The sequence below is a fragment of the Heteronotia binoei genome, chromosome 5 (assembly GCF_032191835.1).
Source record: "Heteronotia binoei isolate CCM8104 ecotype False Entrance Well chromosome 5, APGP_CSIRO_Hbin_v1, whole genome shotgun sequence".
Taxonomy (NCBI): Eukaryota; Metazoa; Chordata; class Lepidosauria; order Squamata; family Gekkonidae; genus Heteronotia; species Heteronotia binoei.
Genome location: NC_083227.1, coordinates 17,779,242 through 17,800,141, shown reverse-complemented (window position 1 = coordinate 17,800,141; position 20,900 = coordinate 17,779,242). Strand labels below are relative to the sequence as shown.

The 20,900-nt window shown below is 46.0% G+C and overlaps 2 protein-coding genes across 2 annotated transcripts in view; both read right to left on the bottom strand.

The window, feature by feature from the left end:
* The window catches only part of LOC132571781 (zinc finger protein 24-like), a 32,366-nt gene extending 12,543 nt beyond the window's left edge, over positions 1-19,823 (bottom strand). The window contains exon 1 of the mRNA XM_060238574.1: positions 19,758-19,823. The gene's annotated coding sequence lies outside the window, so the exon portion shown is untranslated. The remainder of the gene's footprint in view (positions 1-19,757) is intronic.
* LOC132571780 (zinc finger and SCAN domain-containing protein 30-like) lies at positions 3,249-19,880 on the bottom strand. The gene is made up of 8 exons (XM_060238573.1): positions 19,810-19,880; positions 17,070-17,516; positions 16,714-16,828; positions 13,360-13,430; positions 12,823-12,949; positions 9,418-9,543; positions 7,125-7,853; positions 3,249-3,313 (listed from the first exon to the last, which is right to left on the bottom strand). The coding sequence occupies exons 2-8, from the start codon at positions 17,490-17,492 to the stop codon at positions 3,249-3,251; spliced, it is 1,656 nt and encodes a 551-aa protein (XP_060094556.1). The 5' UTR covers positions 17,493-17,516; positions 19,810-19,880.
* Between the last annotated feature and the right edge of the window lie 1,020 nt (positions 19,881-20,900).

Here is a 20,900-nt window from a genome sequence, read left to right as displayed (position 1 = left end):
GAGTGTCCTGGGCAGCCTGCCTCCAAGTAAATGCTGCAGCCGCGCAGTACAGAGAAGTCGGGCAGAGCGCAGGCGAACTAAAGGAAGGCACTGAGCAGGAAGAAAGAAGCTGGAGGGGCGTCAGCACTTCCTGTTGCCCCACTCAAGATAGTGCCGCACAGACAGCCGAGAGACTGAAAATGTCTCTCCGTCACAGTCAACAACCATCTTCCTTATCTTCACACCCCTTCCAACCCTCCCAGCAATTAACACAGAACAATGGTCACATTCAACAGCCAGTTTCCTTATCACTACCCTTCCAGGAAGCCCCATCAAATGGGGCACATCCACAAACCAATTGCCCTCTCAACACACCCCCTCCAGCCTAGAAATAGCAGCTCTCCAGCAGCCCTGGCCCCACTCAATGCACAGCAGCCAAGAAGGTCAGAGCGCCTGCTCCGGCTGCAACGCCACTGAGGATGTTCTCCGCAGCTAAGAACGAAACGTCTGGAAGGAAAACTTTCTCCAGTAGAACACGGCACTTGAGCCCACAAGATTCTACAAACCCTAATGATGTTACCAGCCGTGAAAACCTGAAATCTTTGATAGGACTGAAAATGGTGTCGGACAGTGAAAATTTTTAAAAAATAATTTCTTGTAAAGTAAGTCGTGTGAGGGGTGCATAATTTGGCGCCCCAGCCAGCCCGCTGCCCTAGGCAATCGCCTAATTTGCCTAGTGGAAGGGCCAGCTGGTGCTTGCATGCCATGATGGCCAGTCCCCCCCCCGCCCCCGCGCTCTTCCTGGCACTGCCAGCAGGCTGCTCCTATACTCACCCACCCCCAAGTACTGACTCTGCTCCCAGTCCCCCAGATTCAGCCACAGAAGCACCAGGGGCCGAACTGCATTCCTCCCCCGCCCCAATTCTGACAGCAGAGAGAAACATGGACAATGGCAAACCCCTCTGCCTGCAGCAGAGCCTGCAGGTCCCAACTTTTCACAATGGCAGCAGCCCAGCAAGGGCCCGCCCGCACTCACTGACCTTGATAGAGCACATGGCTCTAAGCTCTCAAGCCTCCCCCAGCCCCAGCTAATCTGCTGCAAACCGACAGCCACTGGCAAGGGACCCTAATACATCCTCCCCCCCTCCTGGCCCCAGCCCCAATGGCAGAAGCACAGGCAAGTGACAACCCCGCCCACTGCTGAGCCTTCTGCATGGCCAACAAGGGCCCGCTGACCACTTGGGGACTCACAGCAGTCTGGCCACCACTTCAACAAGAGGCAGAGCCCTCCTGCCCCAACAAGAGACCTTCAGCTCAGCTGTGCAGCAACGAGGCTGCTGCTCACCTCCGTCTGCTCTGTGGGCTTGTCACCTTGGGAGAGGGACTTGGATGACTAGCAAACAGGTCGCCCAGCCCCAAATGAGGGCTGCTGCAAGATGGAGCTAAGAAGGTGAGGCAAGCCCATTCCTCTCTTCAGACAGTACCTGCTGACGGCAGGCTGGTTGGAGATCTCTCTGCTGGCTGGGGGCGTTGCCGATGGAGGCAATCGATGCTGTGCACCAGTGCACAGTAGGGAGAACTTGAAGAGTGGCTCCTTGGAGGACTCTGTCTTGGATGCTCTAGGATTTGTCTCTATGGTTTCCACAGAGATAAATCCTAGTGTCATATATAGTCACCATTTTGTCCCCCGCCAGGGGTGGAGGCCTAAGAGGGAGTGGGGGCCTCAGATCGGGGGGAATCCCCGCCCCAGGCAGGAGATTGGCAAGCCTAAAATTTCCCGACCCAAAGAATGTGCTCTGAAAGGCAATACAGCCTGCCAAATTCCTTCTATTTAAGTGCACTCAGTAATGCCCAGCACTAAAGGGATATTGCCAGACATTCATACGAACGTTAAAGAGTAGGCCTATAAAAATCATGAGTACAGGAAAACCTCAAGCTCTGCTTGAAAAATGCCTATGAGCGGGTAGTTCATAGTGTAAACATTTCATTACTAACCCATCCATACTACCAAGACTATTCATTTAAAAAAATCTCAACAATTAATCACCAACATATCCTCTCTCCTTTACTTCCTCCCTACACTCCCAATGTAACATCGAGTAATAAGCACAAGTACAGGAAGAGCCAGCTTAGTGCATTAAATTGCTTAACTTCAGAAAGACCACTAAGCTGGGCAAAAATTGTCAGCAACATAAAAAAAGAGAAAGAAAAAGAAAAAGAGAACACAGAAGGTGCTGGAGATGTGGCGAGGGCAGTGCCTCCAGTTCATCTGAGAGTTTATCTTATATGCGTACCTTTTGGGGTGGACCTCTCTACGTGAGGAGGGAACCCTGATTCACACACAAAAATGATTCCAGGGCTTCAGAAGAAAAAGTTGCTGATCTAGTGTAGAGATGAGGAGGGAAGAAGACTACTTCTGCAGGAGATCGGGGTGGGAGTGGGGAGATGGACCAGAAAAGTTCATCTACAGTGGGAACCAGAATCAGGATAAGTTTACTAAAGTTGGCATTAGCAAATTTTACCACTTTTGGGGTCCAAATGACCCACCGCTTTAGGCTTGTGCTTCTAAAATTCTGTCTGTGTTTGGGAAAATGTATGTCTGTGAACAGCTCTTTTTGTAAGGTACAATTCCCTGACAAGATCAGTTTCTGACAGATACGGTGGCCCCTATAACTGGAGATTTCCGGGAGACTTTTCTGAGTAGTACTGTCATTGCTTATTAATTTATATTTGAGAACACAGTTAATACCTTCGTATCATGTATACATTCATGGTCCCTTTTATTGTAGTTATGTATAAATTTAATACTGACCATTGAATATATATTTCTAGATTATTAATTATTTTAGTTAGCTCTTTGATCCTATTTACTGATTGTTCTAAGAATGAATCCTTAATTAAACGATGGAAACTGGATGGGCAAAGGGAGTGAACCCAAACTAATCCAGTCTCTCTGGCAATGGTAAACGTTGGCTGGAGCATGGAAGAGAACTGGAATTGACTGGAAAGCGCAAAATCACACCTGAAAGTTTTAATATTTCAAAAGGACATTGAGCAGGAAACAATTTAGATGTGAAGATACCAAAGTAACCATTAACCAAGGGTTATAATGGGGTAACGGGAAAGTGTAGTCAGTCTGGGACTTCCGGGCTCCGTCACCTTGCCAGCAGAGGTGTCCGCAGATCACTCTCCTGCACCACCTCTGATTCTGGCTGTCAGAGGGGTGTCACAGAAGTGATACCCCTCCACATGGGACTTTTGCGATGGGACTAGGAGTCCAGCCGCAGGTGCTCCTTTGTTCCTTGCATGTCCCGAGGCTCCGCAGATATGAAAGCTGGCGAAGCACCAGCAGAAAAAGATGAACGCCCGACTGCTATCTTACTTTCGCTTCTCTCAGTTCGCCTTTGAAGTAGCGTCTTTCTACTCTTAATGTAGTAATTCTGCCTGACAAGTAAGTGACTTTTTACACTGCTGGCAATGGGTCATGTTTGCATAATAATGAGAGGCTGGCTCAAAAAGAGAGAGATGGCCTCGTAAAGTCTTTGAGCAATCTGAAATACTGATAATCATCGAAATTGGACTGAATACAAAGAACAAAAATGACCCGGATTATAATTGGACATGTTAAAAAGACTGTGATTAGGCTGCAATATGATCTGAACGTAAACGAGATGTATTTTGGAGAGATCTGTCTCTGTCACCTATTCGCATTTGAAAGGAGTACATTTGAAATCACAGCTGGAGCGGTTGTGGAATGAGGACTTAAAAGGATCTTGAAGTTACTTTTCAACGGGGATTAAGAGACTGATTGTTGTCAGAGAAAATGGCACTGCCTAGCGAATCGTTCTACAAAGAAAATATCTTATCTCTAATCAGCTCTCTGAAACAGGATCTTGTCTCACTAATGCAATTTATTAGAGAACAAATGGGTTCTCTTATCCTGGAAGATGGCGTAATTGCGAATCCACAGGAGTTAAGTGCTAAAGAGATTTTGTTGATGTCAGTGGAACCGGAATGTAAAATTGATATACTCCAAAACAAACAAAACAAAACCAAAATGGATCCCTGTGTCACAGCAGAAAATCAAGACCGGAAGTTATGTCAGTGAAGTCATGTTGAGTGGAAAAAACGGCACTGAAGTCTTCATCTCACTGTTGGGGGGGGGGGGCAGATCACACTGATGCCTGGAGAGTGGTTGATGGGCCAGCTGCTGTTTGTTCAGCTGAGGAACTGGCTGGCAACTCTTCCAGGTCTGTTAACCCTTCCAGCTCCTCCTCATCAGGGCTCATGACAGCCGGATCTCACATAAATGAGACCTTGTTGGGCCAGGCCGTATGCGTCATAAAACATAATGCCAGGTAGCAGATATATAAACTTTATAAAGGACACAAACACAATTAAAGATTTTTTAAAAAATAAAAATAAAACAAGCTTAAAACATTAGCACTTGTTGGTCTTAAAGGTGCTTTCTTTGAATCTCCCCAGTCCAATGCAAGGAATTGGGCAAAGGAAGCTCTGGCTCTTTCCTTCCTTACCCAGGAGACCAGAAGGAGGAGGAGCCTCAACCAAGAAAGAAGAAGGACTTGGCTCAGTAGCTCTGCTGTACGACTGAGAGATAAAACCAGAGAGCTCAAGGGTATGAGTAAGATATATAAGAGAATACTCCATGAGAGCTTTAACTAATATATATTGAAAACAATATTTTAAATCACAATATTTTCCACATTAATTTGAAATTACTTCACAGTCCATTTTACAAAATACAATATTTTTCTTTGTTTGTAGGACTTCCTGAAGTCCAGTTCACCAACGCAGGTGTGACTGCAGTTCCCAAACTGGTGTGGCCGCAACTGGACTGCTGGTTCTGTCCCCTTTCAGAGAATCCTTCTTCAGGCAGCTCACCAAGGGATACAGTTTCAGTTTGGCACTGCTCTGCTTATCTCCAGGGATCAAGCACGGCTTCACATTTCTTTGTCCTTTCAAAAGAAGCTAAGGACAAAGAGAAATGTGGAGCCTTGCTTGATCCCTGGAGATAAGCAGAGCAGTGCCAAATTGAAACTGCATCCCTTGGTGAGCTGCCTGAAGAAGGATTCTCTGAAAGTGGACAGTAGCAGCAGTCCAGTTGAGGCCACACCAGTTTGGGAACTGCAATCACACCAGCACTGGTGAATTGGACTTCAGGAAGTTCTACAAATGAAGAAAAATATTGTATATTGTAAAATGAACTGTGAAATAAGTTCAAATTAATGTGGAAAATATTGTGATTTAAAACATTATTTTCAATATATATTAGTTAAAGCTCTCACGGAGTGTTCTCTTATATACCGTACAACTGAGAGAGCCTGGCAAAGCAAGCTCTGCCACACCCCTTCCTCCCCAAGGGAGGAGCCTCAGCCAATGGAGAAAATAGAGACTTTGCTCTGCAGCTCCTGTGTGATTGAGCAAGCCTGGCAAAGCAAGGAAACAAGAGAGAGGAACAAGGAAGCAAATGACAGCCAGATGCTCGGGGGACTGATGGGAGCCCTCTGGGGGCCTAATTGGTCCTACGGGCTGCATGTTTGATACCCCTGGATTAGACAATCTGGTTTTGTTACCTAAATAGCCTAAAACCCACTATTATTCAGCTTTTGTTTAATGCAGGTAGAAGACATTTAAAGAGCACATATTGAAAAGTTTTCTCCTCTGTGCACATTCTTAGATATTTTCAAAGAGTACTACTGTAAATGAATCACTCCCTGTACTCTGATCATTCAAAAGGCTTCTTCTTTGTGTGGGTTTGTTGGTGCTATTCAAGAGCACCACTTTGACTTAATGACTTCCTACCCTCTGAACATTCAAGGCTTCTCTCTTATGTGAGGTCATTGATGCTGTTGAAGACTGCTACTCCAACTGAATTCCTTCCTACACTCTGAACATTCAAAAGTGCTTCTCCCCTGTATGAATTTGTTGATGCTTTTGAAGAGTGCCACTCCAACTGAATCTCTTCCCACACTTTGAGCATTCAAAGGGCTTCTCTGCTGTGTGGGTTCTTAGATGCTGTTTAAGATGGCCACTCCGACTGAACATCTTCCCACAGTCTGAGCACTCAAAGAGCTTTTCCCCTGTGTGGGTTCTTTGATGCTCTTGAAGAGTCCCTTTCCGACTGAATCTCTTCCCACACGCTAAGCATTCAAAGGGCTTTTCCCCTGTGTGGATTCGTTGATGTTGTTGAAGTGTGCCTTTCCGACTGAATCTCTTTCCACACTCAGAGCATTCAAAGGGCTTCTCCTCTGTATGGATCCATTGATGCTGTTGAAAACTGCCACGGCGACTAAATCTCTTCCCACACTCTGAACATTCAAGGGACTTCTCCTCCGTGTGGGTTCTTTGATGCTTTTGAAAAGTGCCTCTCCAACTAAATCTCTTCCCACACTCTGAGCATTCAAAAGGCTTCTCCCCTGTGTGGCTTCTTTGATGCTGTTGAAGATTATCCTTCCGACTGAATGTCTTCCCACATTCTGAGCATTCAAAGGGCTTTTCCCTTGTATGGGTTCTTAGATGGTGTCGTAAATGGCTTCTCTGAGTGAATTTCCTCCCACACACTGAGCATTCAAAAGGCTTTTCCCCTGTGTGGGTTCTTATATGCTCTTGAAAATAGCCACTCTTACTGAATCTCTTCCCACACTCTGCGCATTCAAAAGGTTTCTCCCCAGTGTGGGTTCTTAGATATCTTTGAAGAATGCTACTGGAACTGACTCTCTTCTCACGCTCTGAGCAGTCAAAAGGCTTCTCCCCTGTGTGGGTTCTTAGATGATGTCGAAGACTGCGACTCCATCTAAAACTCTGCCCACATTCTGAGCATTCAAAGGGCTTCTCCCCTGTGTGGATTCGTTGATGCTCTTGAAGAGTGTCACTCCGACGGAATCTCTTCCCACACTCTGAGCATTCAAAAGGTTTCTCTCCAGTGTGGGTTCGTTGATGCTTTTGAAGATGACCACTGGAACGGAATCTCTTCCCACACTCAGAGCATTCAAAGGGCTTCTCCTCTGAGTGGGTTACTTGATGTATCTGAAGATGGCTACTCTGAATGAATCGCTTTCCACACTCTGAGCATTCATAAGGCTTCTCTCCTGTGTGGGTTCGATGATGCTCTTTAAGATGGCTACTGGAACGGAATTTCTTTCCACACTCTGAGCATTCAAAGGGCTTCTCCCCTGAGTGGATTCTTAGATGCCTTTGAAGAAGGCTAATGGAATTGAATCTCATCCCACACTCTGAGCATTCAAACGGTTTCTCCCCTCTGTGGACCTTTTGGTGCACCTTGAGATGTGGTCTATATCGGAAGTACTTTCCACACTGAAAGCATTTATGTCCCTTCATTATACTGGGTTTTGGGATGTGTACATTATGTTTTCTTCCATCAGAGAAAGCCATTCCAGTCTCTGAGCAGATAAATTGCTTCTCTCCTGAGTGAATTCTTTGGTGCTGAACAAAGTCTGATTTCTCTGAAATGCTCTTGCCACAATCTAAGCATCTGTAAAATTTCTCTCCTCTATGTGTTTTTTGATGTCTACAAAGCTCTCCTCTGCAAATTATAGTATTTCCACTTTCCAGGCATTCATGGGTGCACTTTCCACTATGTACTTCTAAATGGACCTTATATTGGGTCTGATCTGAAATGTTCCTTCCACACTCGAGGTCCTTGTCTGTTTCCTCCACCATGTGAATGACTTCTTGGAAATCCTCCCTTTGACAAGGAATGGGTTTGTCTCTCTTCTTGACCACATGGCTGCCTTTCTGCCTCATGAGGCTTTCTTGATTCCAGAAGTTTCCCCTCATGTATTCATCTGGCAATAGTGGATGCTGTTCCTCATCCTCGTTCTGCCGATCTTTCCCTGTTGGAATAAAGAGAGATCCTTTTAAAACCCACACAAGGAGGTCTAATCTGCCCCTTAAGTTTCATCCACACTCAAATCAGGCACGGCGCTAGGGGTTTTTCCACCCCAGGCTGAAACCCGCGTCGCCACCCCCCTCGGACGCTAATCACGTGTGTAAAGTGCACACAGCCCAGCCCTCTCCCCCACTTCAGAAGGAGCTGTCTGGGCAACAGCCACTCGTGTGCTTTTTGAATCAGAACGCAGGAAGAAGCACGCGGGCGGCCACTGCTTTTACCAGCTCCTCAGGAAGGAGTGGGGAGAGGGTATGGCGATGGGTGGGTCACCAAATCGGAATGCAGGAAAAAAGCACGCGGGACATACATTAAGCCTCCTGAATTAGAGATGCTTGTTTGGGACACTGACCAATTATTTGGCTCTGTGTGACTTCTTAGATGTGGTGAAGAAATACATTTTGTAATGGAGGTTTGAACTGAGCAATCTAATTTCAAACTTTTTTTTCTCTCTGGGCAGAGAGCAGGCAAGAAATAATGGGACACTCCAGTTCTCTTTCCCTCCATCCCAAAGCAGGGAGGAGAGATGTGGAGGAATAGAGACTAGAAAGGTTTCAGGAAGAAACTCCTGCAGACTTCAGAAAAAGCTTATTTGACCCAGCCTGACCTAATCAGTGGGAGGGGAAAGAGATGATAAAACTGCTGGTAGAAAGGAGGAGGGGCTCTTTTGGGCGCATTTCAAAGGGAGACTAGACTAGGGTCGGGAGGAGGCAGCCATTGCCAGGTGCTGGCCTACATTTGAGGAAGAGGAGTGAAATTAGTGGAGCTCCTTTGAAAATCTGTAACTTTCTAAACTAAGAAGCCTGCCTTATACTTAAAAACTGATAGGGCATCTAGAGGGGGAGGGACAGAGGAGCTGTGTTTTACCCATTTCTTTTGAATCTCCTCTTTAATTTGAAGCTGTAAGAGCATGATTATAAACTTATTATCTCCCTCAGGTCATAACTTTTGATCCTGGAAGTGGTTCTCTGTACTACATAGACCTCCACCATCAAGTACAAGCAATTTGAAACAAAGCCCCGAGGTTGCACAAGGAAGCAAGTTCTCCCTGTGGTAACCAGGTGCTGGGTAGAGGGAAACACAGAGGCAAGGCCTCAGAACTTGGAAGGGAAGCTGGGAGTTCTGAGTCTGACCCTCACAGTGGGTAATTCTATCAAAGGGTTGGGGATGGGGGTGGCAGTGGTTGAGCAGAGTGAGAGAAAATGTCCCTCCAGGTGCTGGGAAAGCCTTAGAGGGCAGGGTGGAACAGGGCCTTCAGTTCAGAGAAGGACCCTTCTGCCTCATGAAGTGACAGTTTTCCTACTGAAGCTCTTTTCCACTCCAAGCCATTTTATGGTTTCTCTCCTAAGGGAATTAGCGTCTCTGAAATGACGTTCATTCTCTGACTGAAGATCTTTCCAAAGACCACAGTTTCATTCCCCTTTTTCCCAGGAGTGAATTTTCTGGTCCACACGCAGACCTTCCCCCCGGCATGGAAACCCCCCTCCTTGGCAAGGAATGGGCTTACTGACCTGGGTGGTTTTCCATCTGCCTCTGTGGTCCATCACCATCTCTCAACATTCCTTCAGCATCTTCATTCTTGACATTTGCCAAAGAAAACCCCTGGAATTCCCCAGCTGTCTTCTTTACATCTCCTACTGGAATAAAGAAAGAGTTTCCATCTACACCCAGACAAGAAGCCAAGCCATCAGGCAGGCCCTGCTCGTGAATGAGTGTGCAAGTCCTCAGTCAGATCTTCTTTCCACTGAAACTCAGCCATCAGTCACACCTTATCCCTGTCAAGCCCTCCCGTACAGTTGCGTTCATATTCTGCCTATTCCTTCCCTCCTTCCCAGTATGTCCTTCAAGAGGGAAAGTGGCAAAGATTCATTTCCCCGCTGTTCCCACTTGATGTGCCATGCAGCTCTTTAGATTCTCTGCTCTTGACCAATAAATACAAGAAGTTATCAAGATATCTAGTCCTGCAACTACACTAAGTGTCCTTCTAAATGTCATGAGAGCCAAGGAGCTGGTTTTCAAATTCCCACAAATACATGTTTGCTAAGGAGCAGTGAGAAGCCAGGAGCTCACAAAGTGAACCCTACAGTTCAAAAGGGGCTCCCGTGGTTTTTGAAGAGGTGCCTTTTGTTAGGGAATACAGGTAATAACCAGTGAGAAAAGCAACCCTGCTGTGTAGGGTTACCTACACTCAGAGCATTTTCTTTGTATCTCTGAGCTGTTCTCTGGGCCTTGGCTGGGCCTGTCTATTTTCTGTTGTGCAGCCATTTCTGAATCACCCAGGCATTTTTTCCTTCTAGAAGCACAGAGCCAACCTGTCTCTTTGGAAATGTGTATCTTATGTTCAGAAAGAGACCATAGCTGTTTTTAATGAACTGCTTTTTAATTCATTGGATTTACTGATATTATATGTATTTTATGTTGATGTACATTGCCTGGAGCCCAGCATTGGCCAGGATAAGGCAAAACAACAACAACAACAACAATAATAATAATAGAAGAAGATATTGGATTTATATCGCGCCCTCCACTCTGAAGAGTCTCAGAGCAGCTCACAATCTCCTTTACCTTCCTCCCCCATAGCAGACACCCTGTGAGGTGGGTGGGGCTGAGAGGGCTCTCACAGCAGCTGCCCTTTCAAGGACAACCTCTGCCAGAGCTATGGCTGACCCAAGACCATTCCAGCAGGTGCAAGTGGAGGAGTGGGGAATCAAATCTTAACCACTACACCAAACCACACTACACACTTAACCACTACACCAAACTGGCTCTCCAAACTGCTCTCAATAGCAGCCAGAGTCATTTTGTCATTACAGAATGTCACATTAGAGGAAAGCCCTCAGGAAGCCCACCCTAGAGGAACACACAGTGCCAAAAAGTCCAGCTACTTGTCAGACCTTGCTGAGGACAGCCAGACCTCTTTCAGGCCAGGGATCACCAGCAGATTTTGACCAGTGGAGCATAACGCCCTTCCACAGACACAGGGGAGGAGGCGGTCCCATAGATACATTCTGATGGTCCCTAAACCCATTTTATTGCTCAGAGGATATTATTCGTGCAATGGCTGTTCTGTATGCCCTCAGGCTTGGGTCACTAAGCATTTGGACTTCCCTGACATAAGCACCCTTGGAACTGAACTCTGTTACAGATTATTCTTGTTTCTTTTAAGTGTAACATATAAAAATGGGTGAATAAAATTCTGTTGGGTAAAATAATGTAATTCCTTGAAACTCTGTAACTGTAAATGATGCCCTTGTGTTACATAAAAATATGGAGCAGAGGTCCATCAGTGGCTGTTAGCTACAGTGTGTATATATGTGTGTGTGTATGTGTGTGTGTATATATATATATAATTTTTTTTTTGGCCACTGTGTGACACAGAGTGTTGGACTGGATGGGCCATTGGCCTGATCCAACATGGCTTCTCTTATGTTCTTATGTCCCTGTAACTTTAAATAATGCTCTTTGCTGTAACTTTACACTGGTATCCTCTAAAAGCTGCTATGACTTGTATAAGCCACTAGATCAGGGGTGGCCAAACTTGCTTAACATAAGAGCCACATAGAATAAATGTTAGATGTCTGAGAGCGGCAAGACATGAACGTCAGATGTTTGAGACCACAAGATAAAGGAAGGAGGAAGGCAGGCAGGCAAATAAATGGGGAGAGGGAGAGGTGGAAAGAAAAGAACTTTAATTTTAAATGCATTATCCAAGCTGCCAGCTGGTTTGGCTTGGCAAAATGATTTTAAAAGACAAATGCCTTATTCAAGCCAGCTGATGGGGCGGTGTAGGCTTTGAGAATCACATAATATTTGTGAAAGAGCCACATGTGTCTCCTGAGCCACGGATTGGCCACCCCTGCACTAGATGGTAAGGATGTTCTTTGCAAAGCTACTTGGTCATAGAAAACATTTGCCTTAAGTGGCTTGGAGTAAAATAGGAGTGCCTTGTCTAAAATAATTATTTGAAAACTTGGGTAAGTCACAATTTAGATTAAGTAATACAAGGTTGATGGAAGTAACTTATAACATTACTGGATATTTTCCATCCTTTAAAAAAACCCACTAGAATAATTGCCTTGTGTTTTACAGACTTAATTAAACAACTAATTAATTGGACCTATAAACCATACAGGGTGGACATATAAACCACATATGATGGCATAGTTTGGTACATGCTATCACTATCTGGGGGTAAGATGCATTATATCTGGTTTCTGTTAAATTCCTTGTGGCTTTACATAGTGCATAGAGTAAAACATTGTTTGTTACTTACATAGTTCTCTGAGGAAGAGGTCATCAGAATGAATCCTCATGTGCAAATCTTATGGATTTGCTGGATTCCATTTGAGAACTGATGAGTGTGAACTTATAATGGATTTTGTGATTTAATTTATTTTTCCACCGGACTTTATGCACTCTGCTTGTTGCTTTAATGCTCCGTGTTAAGTGGTAATAATATTGTGAACAATATAATAAGATTATTTGGCAGAGAGACAGACAGAGATAGTGAGCAGTCTTATAAGGGGAAGGAAACAACTCCAAGGAAGACAAAAAATTCATCTGGAAGGATGGAACCGTGGTTAAAGTCAAAGCCCCAAATCCCAACCAGTACAGAGCAGATGGATCGTTTCCTGATCAAAGTCAGAGCTAAGGGCTATAATCCCATTTGGGGTAAGGGCATGTGGTAAAGGTTGGCCACTGAGAAATCGGGAGCTGGCCCCTTCCAGAGTCTTCTTGAGGGTCTCTCAGCCCTGCCTTGGCCACAGGCTAGGGCACCCTTTGTTGCTAGGATGATGGCCACAACACCAGCCTCAGCTGCCCCTGAGTCAGCCAGGGGGCTGAGGTCACTCTCTCCAGCCACCCCAAGTCCTGCATCATCCCAATGGCAGCAACTGGCACGTATGAAAGGTTCTTACCCAGAGACTTCACATGCCCATAGTTCTCCAGCATGACTTCCCTATAGAGAGTTTTTTGGCTTGAATCCAGCAGGGCCCATTCAGCCTTGGTGAAATACACAGTCACCTCTTCAAAGGAAAAAGGAGACTGAAAGAAAAAGCAAATTCCATGTCACAGATCATGCCAGGCAGATATGACAGTCTCAATGGACAGGGGCATTCTGGGAGGGTGCAAGCATAGCCAGCTTTAAGAGGGGATTGGATAAAAATCTAGAGCAGAGGTCCATCAGTGGCTATTAGCCACAGTGTGTGTGTGTATATGTGTGTGTGTGTGTATATATATATACACACACACACACATATATTGGCCACTGTGTGACACAGAGTGTTGGACTGGATGGGCCATTGGTCTGATCCAACATGGCTTCTCTTATGTTCTTATGTAGAGCTTGCTATGTGTAAAGGGAGTTGTGTTCAGAGCCTCTCTTCTTTGGACAGCCGCAGCAAAGGCCTCCATCCTTGAGAAAGGAGGAGGGGCTGACTGTCCCCCATTCGTACCTGGACCAGAAAGGGAGCAGACATTTGCGGTCCACTGGAAAGATGACGACTTGACAACATCTCTTCACGTCCTGCGAAGGAGATACAATTGGAAAGGTGAATTCTAGCTTTGACTCCGTATTTTGTTAAATTTGTAATGCTTTTTAATAAACTAATGGAGAGGTGGAAGATAAACACCAGGTATCCATGAGATATGGAGGGAAGGAGGCAGTTAGAAATGTCCTCTGAACTCGGGAGCTGAAAAGGTTACAGTATCCCTGGTGGATTAAACCAAAACTCTAGGCAACCTAGTCTCCTGCCAGCTGGGCTCTCCCACAAGCCCCTGAATCTGGACTGGAAGAGAGGCCAGAAATCACATTGAACAACACGTCATCAGCACATCCAGCCCCAAACCCGGACGTGATTTTAGCCCAACAGCAGACATTCTGTAATACCAATGGGGTCCCAGGGCATCTGTTGATGCTCTGAATTCACATCCAAATATTCAGCAAGATCAAACATCAACAGGATATGATGTTCATCACATGGTTCACCCCCAAACCTCATTGTGGGGGTGGGGGGGGGCAAGCTATGGCCTGGCATTCTTAGCCCAGTATCCTCTTTCTGACTGTGGCCTGTCAAAAGCCCCTGGAAAGCCCTTAAGCAGGGGCTGAGAAGCCCAATTATTGGCCTCTGGAAATGCGTGTTCAGAGGTATACTGCCCCTGAACATGGGTGGGCGTGGGTGTAAAGTGTCCTCAAGTCAGATCTGACTTATAGGGACCAGTGTTCCCTCTAGCCAGCTCACAGATTTTTAGCCTCCAACTCATACATTCTTGTCTTAGCTCCGGAAGGATGACCCCAGAGCACACTAATTTATGCAGTAGCTCACTTTAATGCCAGTAGCTTACAATTTAATGCCAGTAGTTCACAAAGTAGAATTTTCGCTCACAAGACTCTGCAGCTTAAAGGGAACATTGACAGAGACCCCCACAATTATTCAAGGTAAGAGACATTCCAGGCTGGTTTGCCATTGCCCGCCTCTGCATAGCAACCCTGGACATCTTTGGTGGTAGTACTAAGCAGGGCTGACCCTGCTTAGCTTTTGAGACCTGATAAAATTGAATTTTAAAAAAGCAGATGAGATCAGGAAGAGGTGGCAAGAATACACAGAAGAATTATACAAGAAGGATCTCAATGTCCTTGACAACCATGATGGTGAAATCGCTGACCGCGAGCCAGACATCCTGGAATGTGAAGTCAAATGGGCCTTAGAAAGCATTACAAACAACAAAGCGAGCGGAGATGACGGCATCCCAGTTGAGCTATTCAAAGTCCTAAAAGATGATGCTGTTAAAGTGATGCACACATTATGTCAACAAATTTGGAAAACGTAACAGTGGCCAAAGGATTGGAAAAGGTCAGTTTATATTCCAATCCCAAAGAAGGGTAATGCCAAGGAATGTTCAAACTATCGCACCAGTGCACTCATTTCACATGCCAGCAAGGTCATGTTAAAGATCCTACAAGCTAGGCTTCAGTAGTATGTAGATCGGGAACTACCAGAAGTTCAAGCTGGGTTTCGGAGAGGTCGAAGAACTGGAGATCAAATTGCCAGCATTCGCTGGATTATGGAGAAAGCACAGGAGTATCAGAAAAACGTCTATTTCTGTTTCATTGACTACGCTAAAGCCTTTGATTGTCTGGATCACAACAAACTGTGGCAAGTCCTTAAAGAGATGGGAGTACCAGACCACCTCACGTCTCCTGAGAAACCTGCACAAGGGTCAAGAAGCAACTGTCAGAAAAGGATATGGAACAACTGATTGGTTTAGAATAGGAAAAAAGTTCAACAAGGATGTAGATTGTCACCCTGCTTATTTAATTTATATGCAGAGTACATCATGCAGAACGCTGGCCTGGATGAAGCACAAGCCAGAATTAAGATTGCTGGGAAAAACATCAACAACCTCAGATATGCAGATGATACCACTCTAATGGCAGAAAGTGAGGAGGACCTAAAGAACCTCTTGGTGAGGGTGAAAGAGGAGAGCACAAAAGTAGGCTTGAAACTCAACCTGAAAAAAAACAAAGATTATGGCATCTGGCCCCATCACACCTTGGCAAATAGAAGGGAAAGACATGGAAGTAGTGACAGTCTTCACATTTCTGGGATCCAAAATCACTGCAGATGGTGACTGTAGCCATGAAATTAAAAGACATTTGTTCCTTGGGAGGACAGTTATGGCAAACCTGGGCAGTATATTAAAAAGTAGAGACATCACCCTGCCAACAAAAGTCCGTATAGTCAAAGCGATGGTATTCCCAGTAGTAATGTATGGCTGTGAGAACTGGACCATAAGGAAGGCTGAGCACAGAAGAATAGATGCTTTTGAGCTGTGGTGCTGGAGAAGAATCTTGAGAGTCCCTTGGACTGCAAGAAGATCAAATCAGTCAGTCCTAAGGGAAATCAACCCTGACTGTTCCCTGGAAGGTCAGAAGCTGAAGCCCAAATACTTTGGCCACCAAATGAGAAGGGAGCACTCACTGAAGAAGACCCTGATGCTGGGAAAGACAGAAGGCAGAGGAAGAAGGGGATGGCAAAAGATGAGATGGCTGGCAGTGTTACTGATGTAACTAACACGAATTTGAGCAGACTTCGGAGGATGGTGGAAGACAGGAGGGCCTGGCGTGACTTTGTCCATGGGGTCACAAAGAGTCAGACTCGACTGTGCAACTGAACAACAACAAAAACTGAACTAGCCAGGGACATCCAACTCACAGCAATATAGAGGTTCTATTTATTCACCATAGCAAGCAACTGCATCCACATTTTTCTTTCTATCCTTTTTTTTTTTTTGAGGGAGGATTTGTGTATTTTATATGTCTGTGTGTGTGCATGTGTGCACCTGAAAGTCATGGTGATCTCTGGTGACTGACCCCTACTGAGGGCCTAGAGGATATTCAGAGAAGTGGCTGAATAAAGCCTGCCCCTGCCCCTATTACTGCTGGTATACCAAGGAGGTCTCCCACCCAAATACTTGCCAGAGTTGACCCTACTTAGCTTCCGAGATCTGACAAGATCAGGCTTGACTGCCCTATCCCCGTCAGGGCAACCTCTTATCCTTTTTGGGGCCACCCAGAGTCCAGCTAATGGAAGGAAAGTGAGATACAAATATTTTCATTCATGTATATCAGAATGTAATGGCCTTCCAGGAATCCATCTACTCTCCCTTCAAGTGAGTGGCCATCAAAACATCCTGGAGCACTATGTCCCAGAAGTCTCCTCTGCTCAGTGAGCGGAAATATTTCCTTTTTCTCCTGCCTCAAACTTTCCACCCAACAACTTCACAAGGTGCATCAATCCCATCTTTACCAATTGACAGGGCATCTTGGGCACACTTCTGGACCTGCGCCCTCTGACTTTTCTCTAATGAAGCTCCATCTGCCTCAGAGAACTGCGCTTCCATCTTTACAGCTGGTCCCCACATCTGAAACAACAGGAAGGGAGACTAGTAAGAGAAGAAATGGAAGAGGCTGAGAAGACAAATCCTGCCCCACTCCCAGACTCCTCATCCCTACTTTGACCAGCAGAGCTGGTTCAACCACAAGGCCAAAAATCAGGGTTGAATTTTCTCCCCAGTCTCGTGAATTCTCTAAAGGTAGAAATACCTGGCAGAGAAGCCTTAGGATAAGGTCTTTGCTGGAACTGAGTGAAGGAAAACCCCTCACCTGCTCTGCCTGTCTCTTCTCCTCGGCCTGACTCAGAAGGAAACCTTCGGCCAGGGCCACTGCCTGGGAACTGCTCTCTGGCTCACATCCTCTCACCCAGCACTGCATTTCCTGGGGCAGGATGGCCAGGAACTGCTCCAGGATCACCAGGTCCAGGATCTGCTTCTTGGTGCGCCTCTCGGGCTCCAGCCAGTGCCTGCAAAGTCCATGGAGATGGCTGCAAACCTCTCGGGGTCCATCAGCCTCATGGTAGTGGAACTGCCGGAAGCAGTGGTTGCGGTCATTTGCAGTCATTGTGTCCTGAGACAGGATCCCTGGCACAGCTCTTTCCCAATATTCAAAACCACTCCCAGCCTGGGTTGGTTGGAGACTTTCCCTTGATCTCTTGCCTATTCTAGGTCCTTCTGGGTCCTCCTCTTCCATCTCCTTCCCCTTCTCTTGGGTTACCTATGAGTGTGGAAAGATACTCTTACTCACATGGCTACAAAGAGAAAGAGGAAAAGAGATCACAAAGGCAGAAAGAAACCAAAAGGGAATGGAGCTACATCACCAGATCTGATCAAGACACACCAAAGGACTGGCTCAGTGGATCAGAAGGAGCTTCATTTTTATTGTTTGTAGTGGATCAGGGTTAGTGTTATTGTCCTATATTATGCATTGAGCTTTGTTAGATATGCTTGTTTGGGCCTTCAGGAAAGTAAACCATCTCTATTTGGCCGTTTAAAAGTTTATTGCAGATGATATGGTCTTGACTTTAGATGACTGGAGAATCAGCCTGTCCTTGGGGCTCCAGTTTCAATATAGGCTGTAATGTGAAGGATCCAATTGGCACGAATGATTCCTCCCCTCCTGATCAGGCATGGCACTCTTTCTGGGCTTCCCTCAGACCTCAGTAGCTGACAATTTATTCATTTACAGTATTCAGAGCCCAACCATCTGTCCCCCACAAGCACCACCAAGGCAGCTAACAAATTAAAACAGACCTCAGAAAAGCTAATTTTGAAAGCACTTAAAGCCCCTAAGAGTCGTTAACTGAGACATGCATTAAGATGGATGGGGCATAACAACGGGGTCACAGTTAATTAATTAACAGTTACTTAATCTCAGCATCCCATGATGAAGAAGGGTACATCTTCTGCCCTTCACTATTCCTCTCCCCTGGAATAGATCCAAGTGGGCAGCCGTGTTGGCCTTTAAGACCAACAGAGTTTTATTCAGAATGTAAGCTTTCGTGTGCTCCAAGCACACTTCATCAGATTTTCTGAATAAAACTTTGTTGATCTTAAAGGTGCACTTGACTCCTACTTTGCTGTCCCCTGGAATGAACCCCTTGTGACATGATGGAGGTTTACAAGATTATGCATGCGATACAGAAGGTAGAGAAAGAAGAATTTTTCTCCCTTTCCCACAATACAAGAACTCATGGACATTCAATAAAATTGCTAAGCAATCGGGCTAGAACAGATAAAAAGAAGTACTTCTTCACCTAAAGGCTGATTAACACATGGAATTCAGTGCCACAGGAGGTGGCGGCGGCTACAAGCATAGACAGCTTCAAGAGAGGATTGGATAAGCATATGGAGCAGAGGTCCATCAATGGCTATTAGCCACAGCTTATCACTGAAACTCTTTGTCTGGGGCAGTGATGCTCTGTATTCTTGGTGCTTGGAGGGGCACAGTGGGAGGGCTTCTAGTGCCTTAGCCCCACTGGTGGACCTCCTGATCACACTTGGATTTTTTGGCCACTGTGTGACACGGAGTGTTGGACTGGATGGGCCATTGGCCTGATCCAACATGGCTTCTCTTATATTCTTATGTTCTTAAATAGTAACCATAAAAACTAAGCCAGTTATTCCTGTTTGGTCCTGGAATCTGTTAAATTCAGCAGGAGTTCACAGGAGCACAGCTCCTGAAACTTTTTGAGGGCCCCCCTCCTCCTCCTCCCCACCTATCTTATCCATTGAATAGTAGGTGCAGCTGCATAACAATCCCTGGATTAGCAGCCAGCCAGTCACCAGAGGCTTTGCCATGCCCCCAGCAGCCATCATTAACCTCTGGAGAAGCCCATGCCACCCTTTCTCCACTTCTTATGTGATTTTGTAAGTAAGTAAGTAAAATTTTATTTATATCCCGCCCTCCCCCGCCAAGCAGGCTCATTTTGGGTGGCGGGTGCCTTGCTGGCCTTTTGACTGGGGGGTGAGCGGCCAAGGAGACCCCCAGGTGAGCAAGGCCTGCTTGGGCTGCCTGGATCTCAGGCCAGACCAAGCAGGCCTCGCTCACCTGGAGCTCTCCTTTCTTGTGTAGGGTTGCTTTGGGGAGGGGGGGGGGAAGCATATGCTAATGAGGTATGCTAATGAGCTCCACCACCTGTTTTTCTACAAAACGACCCCTGGTTAAACATCCTCATTACTTTGGATGCTAATCTTCTGCTCACACTCTAGCTAAATGTATGGACTGGTAGTCTGGTAAATTCCATTTCAATGTACCTGAAGCAGCTTATACCATGAAGAAAGCATCCTGCATGCACCCGAACTCTCATATCTTGAATAAAGTTCCTTGGTCTTAAAGGTGTCTCTGGACTTGAATTTTGTTCTTCTGCTTCAGACCAACCTGGCTCTTTGCCTGAATCTATAATTGTGTTAACACTCCTCTTTCCCAAGATTTCTGAGCTTATCCCCCGTGTCTTACTTGTGAGTAAACCTTCCCAGGCTCCGACTGTACGGCTTTTATCCGCTGTTACCTGCCTGAAGCCCCTTTTGTCCTCTTGGGCGATCCAGAAGCAACCCACCCCCGCTCCACCCGCACAGATCGGAAAAGAGCCTTTCCACTCCACCCAGCCCCGCTTAGCCTCTCTAGCAAGGAGCTTTGTTGGTTTAACCCCTTAACTGCTGCAGATGAATGAAAATATTTTTCGTCATTTCCGGGAGCTGAACAGAGCGGACTTCGGCCCGGCTGCTGTCTGTAACGCCCTAGGCAGCTCAACGGGGCTGCTCGGGAGTAACTCTGCAGAGGGTTCCGTCCGCTGCCGGCGTATCCAATGCTCTCCAGCCATCTCAGAAAATAGGATGGATAGAAAAAAGAAAATGCCTTTCCTTTAACCCACCGCCTTAGGGATGCCAGCCTCCAGGTGGGACTTGGGGATCCCCTGGAATTACAGCTTATCTCAGTTCCCCTTCGAGGGGACAGATTTGGTTGTCTCCCGGCAGGAGACTGGCAACTCCCCGATCTGAACTACCCCCACATCTACAAAGACAGAAGCTGTGTATCAGACAATGAGCTCTGTGGTAGAAAAAAAAAAGACTGTTCCCTGGGTGTGTGGGGGAAGGGAGGCTGTGTGTATTGCAATACTTTGTTGTAGTGCTACTTTGAAGACAAACTAAGCTAGCTAGAATTCTGAAGACCGAACCACAAAGGGAAACATGTAGCAGCTGAAGAATGTTACAGATATCTGGAATAATATAGAACAGCATTGTTGATTGAGTTTAATTAATTAACATGAGAAAATCAGCCGAGTGGCGTTGATAGAGATACGTCAGAATAGGGTGCCTATACGAATCAATGGGCAGAGGTCTAAAATTATGATTGTGTATCAAGGGAAAAGGTATTTTAGGTTTTTCAGGTCTCTGGGGATTGATTCACTGCAGAGAAATAAACCGTTTCTTTCCTGATCACTTTGTACCATACCTGGGGGGAAATGGATGCTTTGGAGTGTGGGGCCTCTGCCTCGCTGGTCCCTGTCCTCCAAAGCTCCATCCCCAAATTTGCAAGAGTTTCTCAGCCTGGACCTTGCAGCCCTATCCACACCCCCATCCCCTGCCAGTGGCCAGGGGG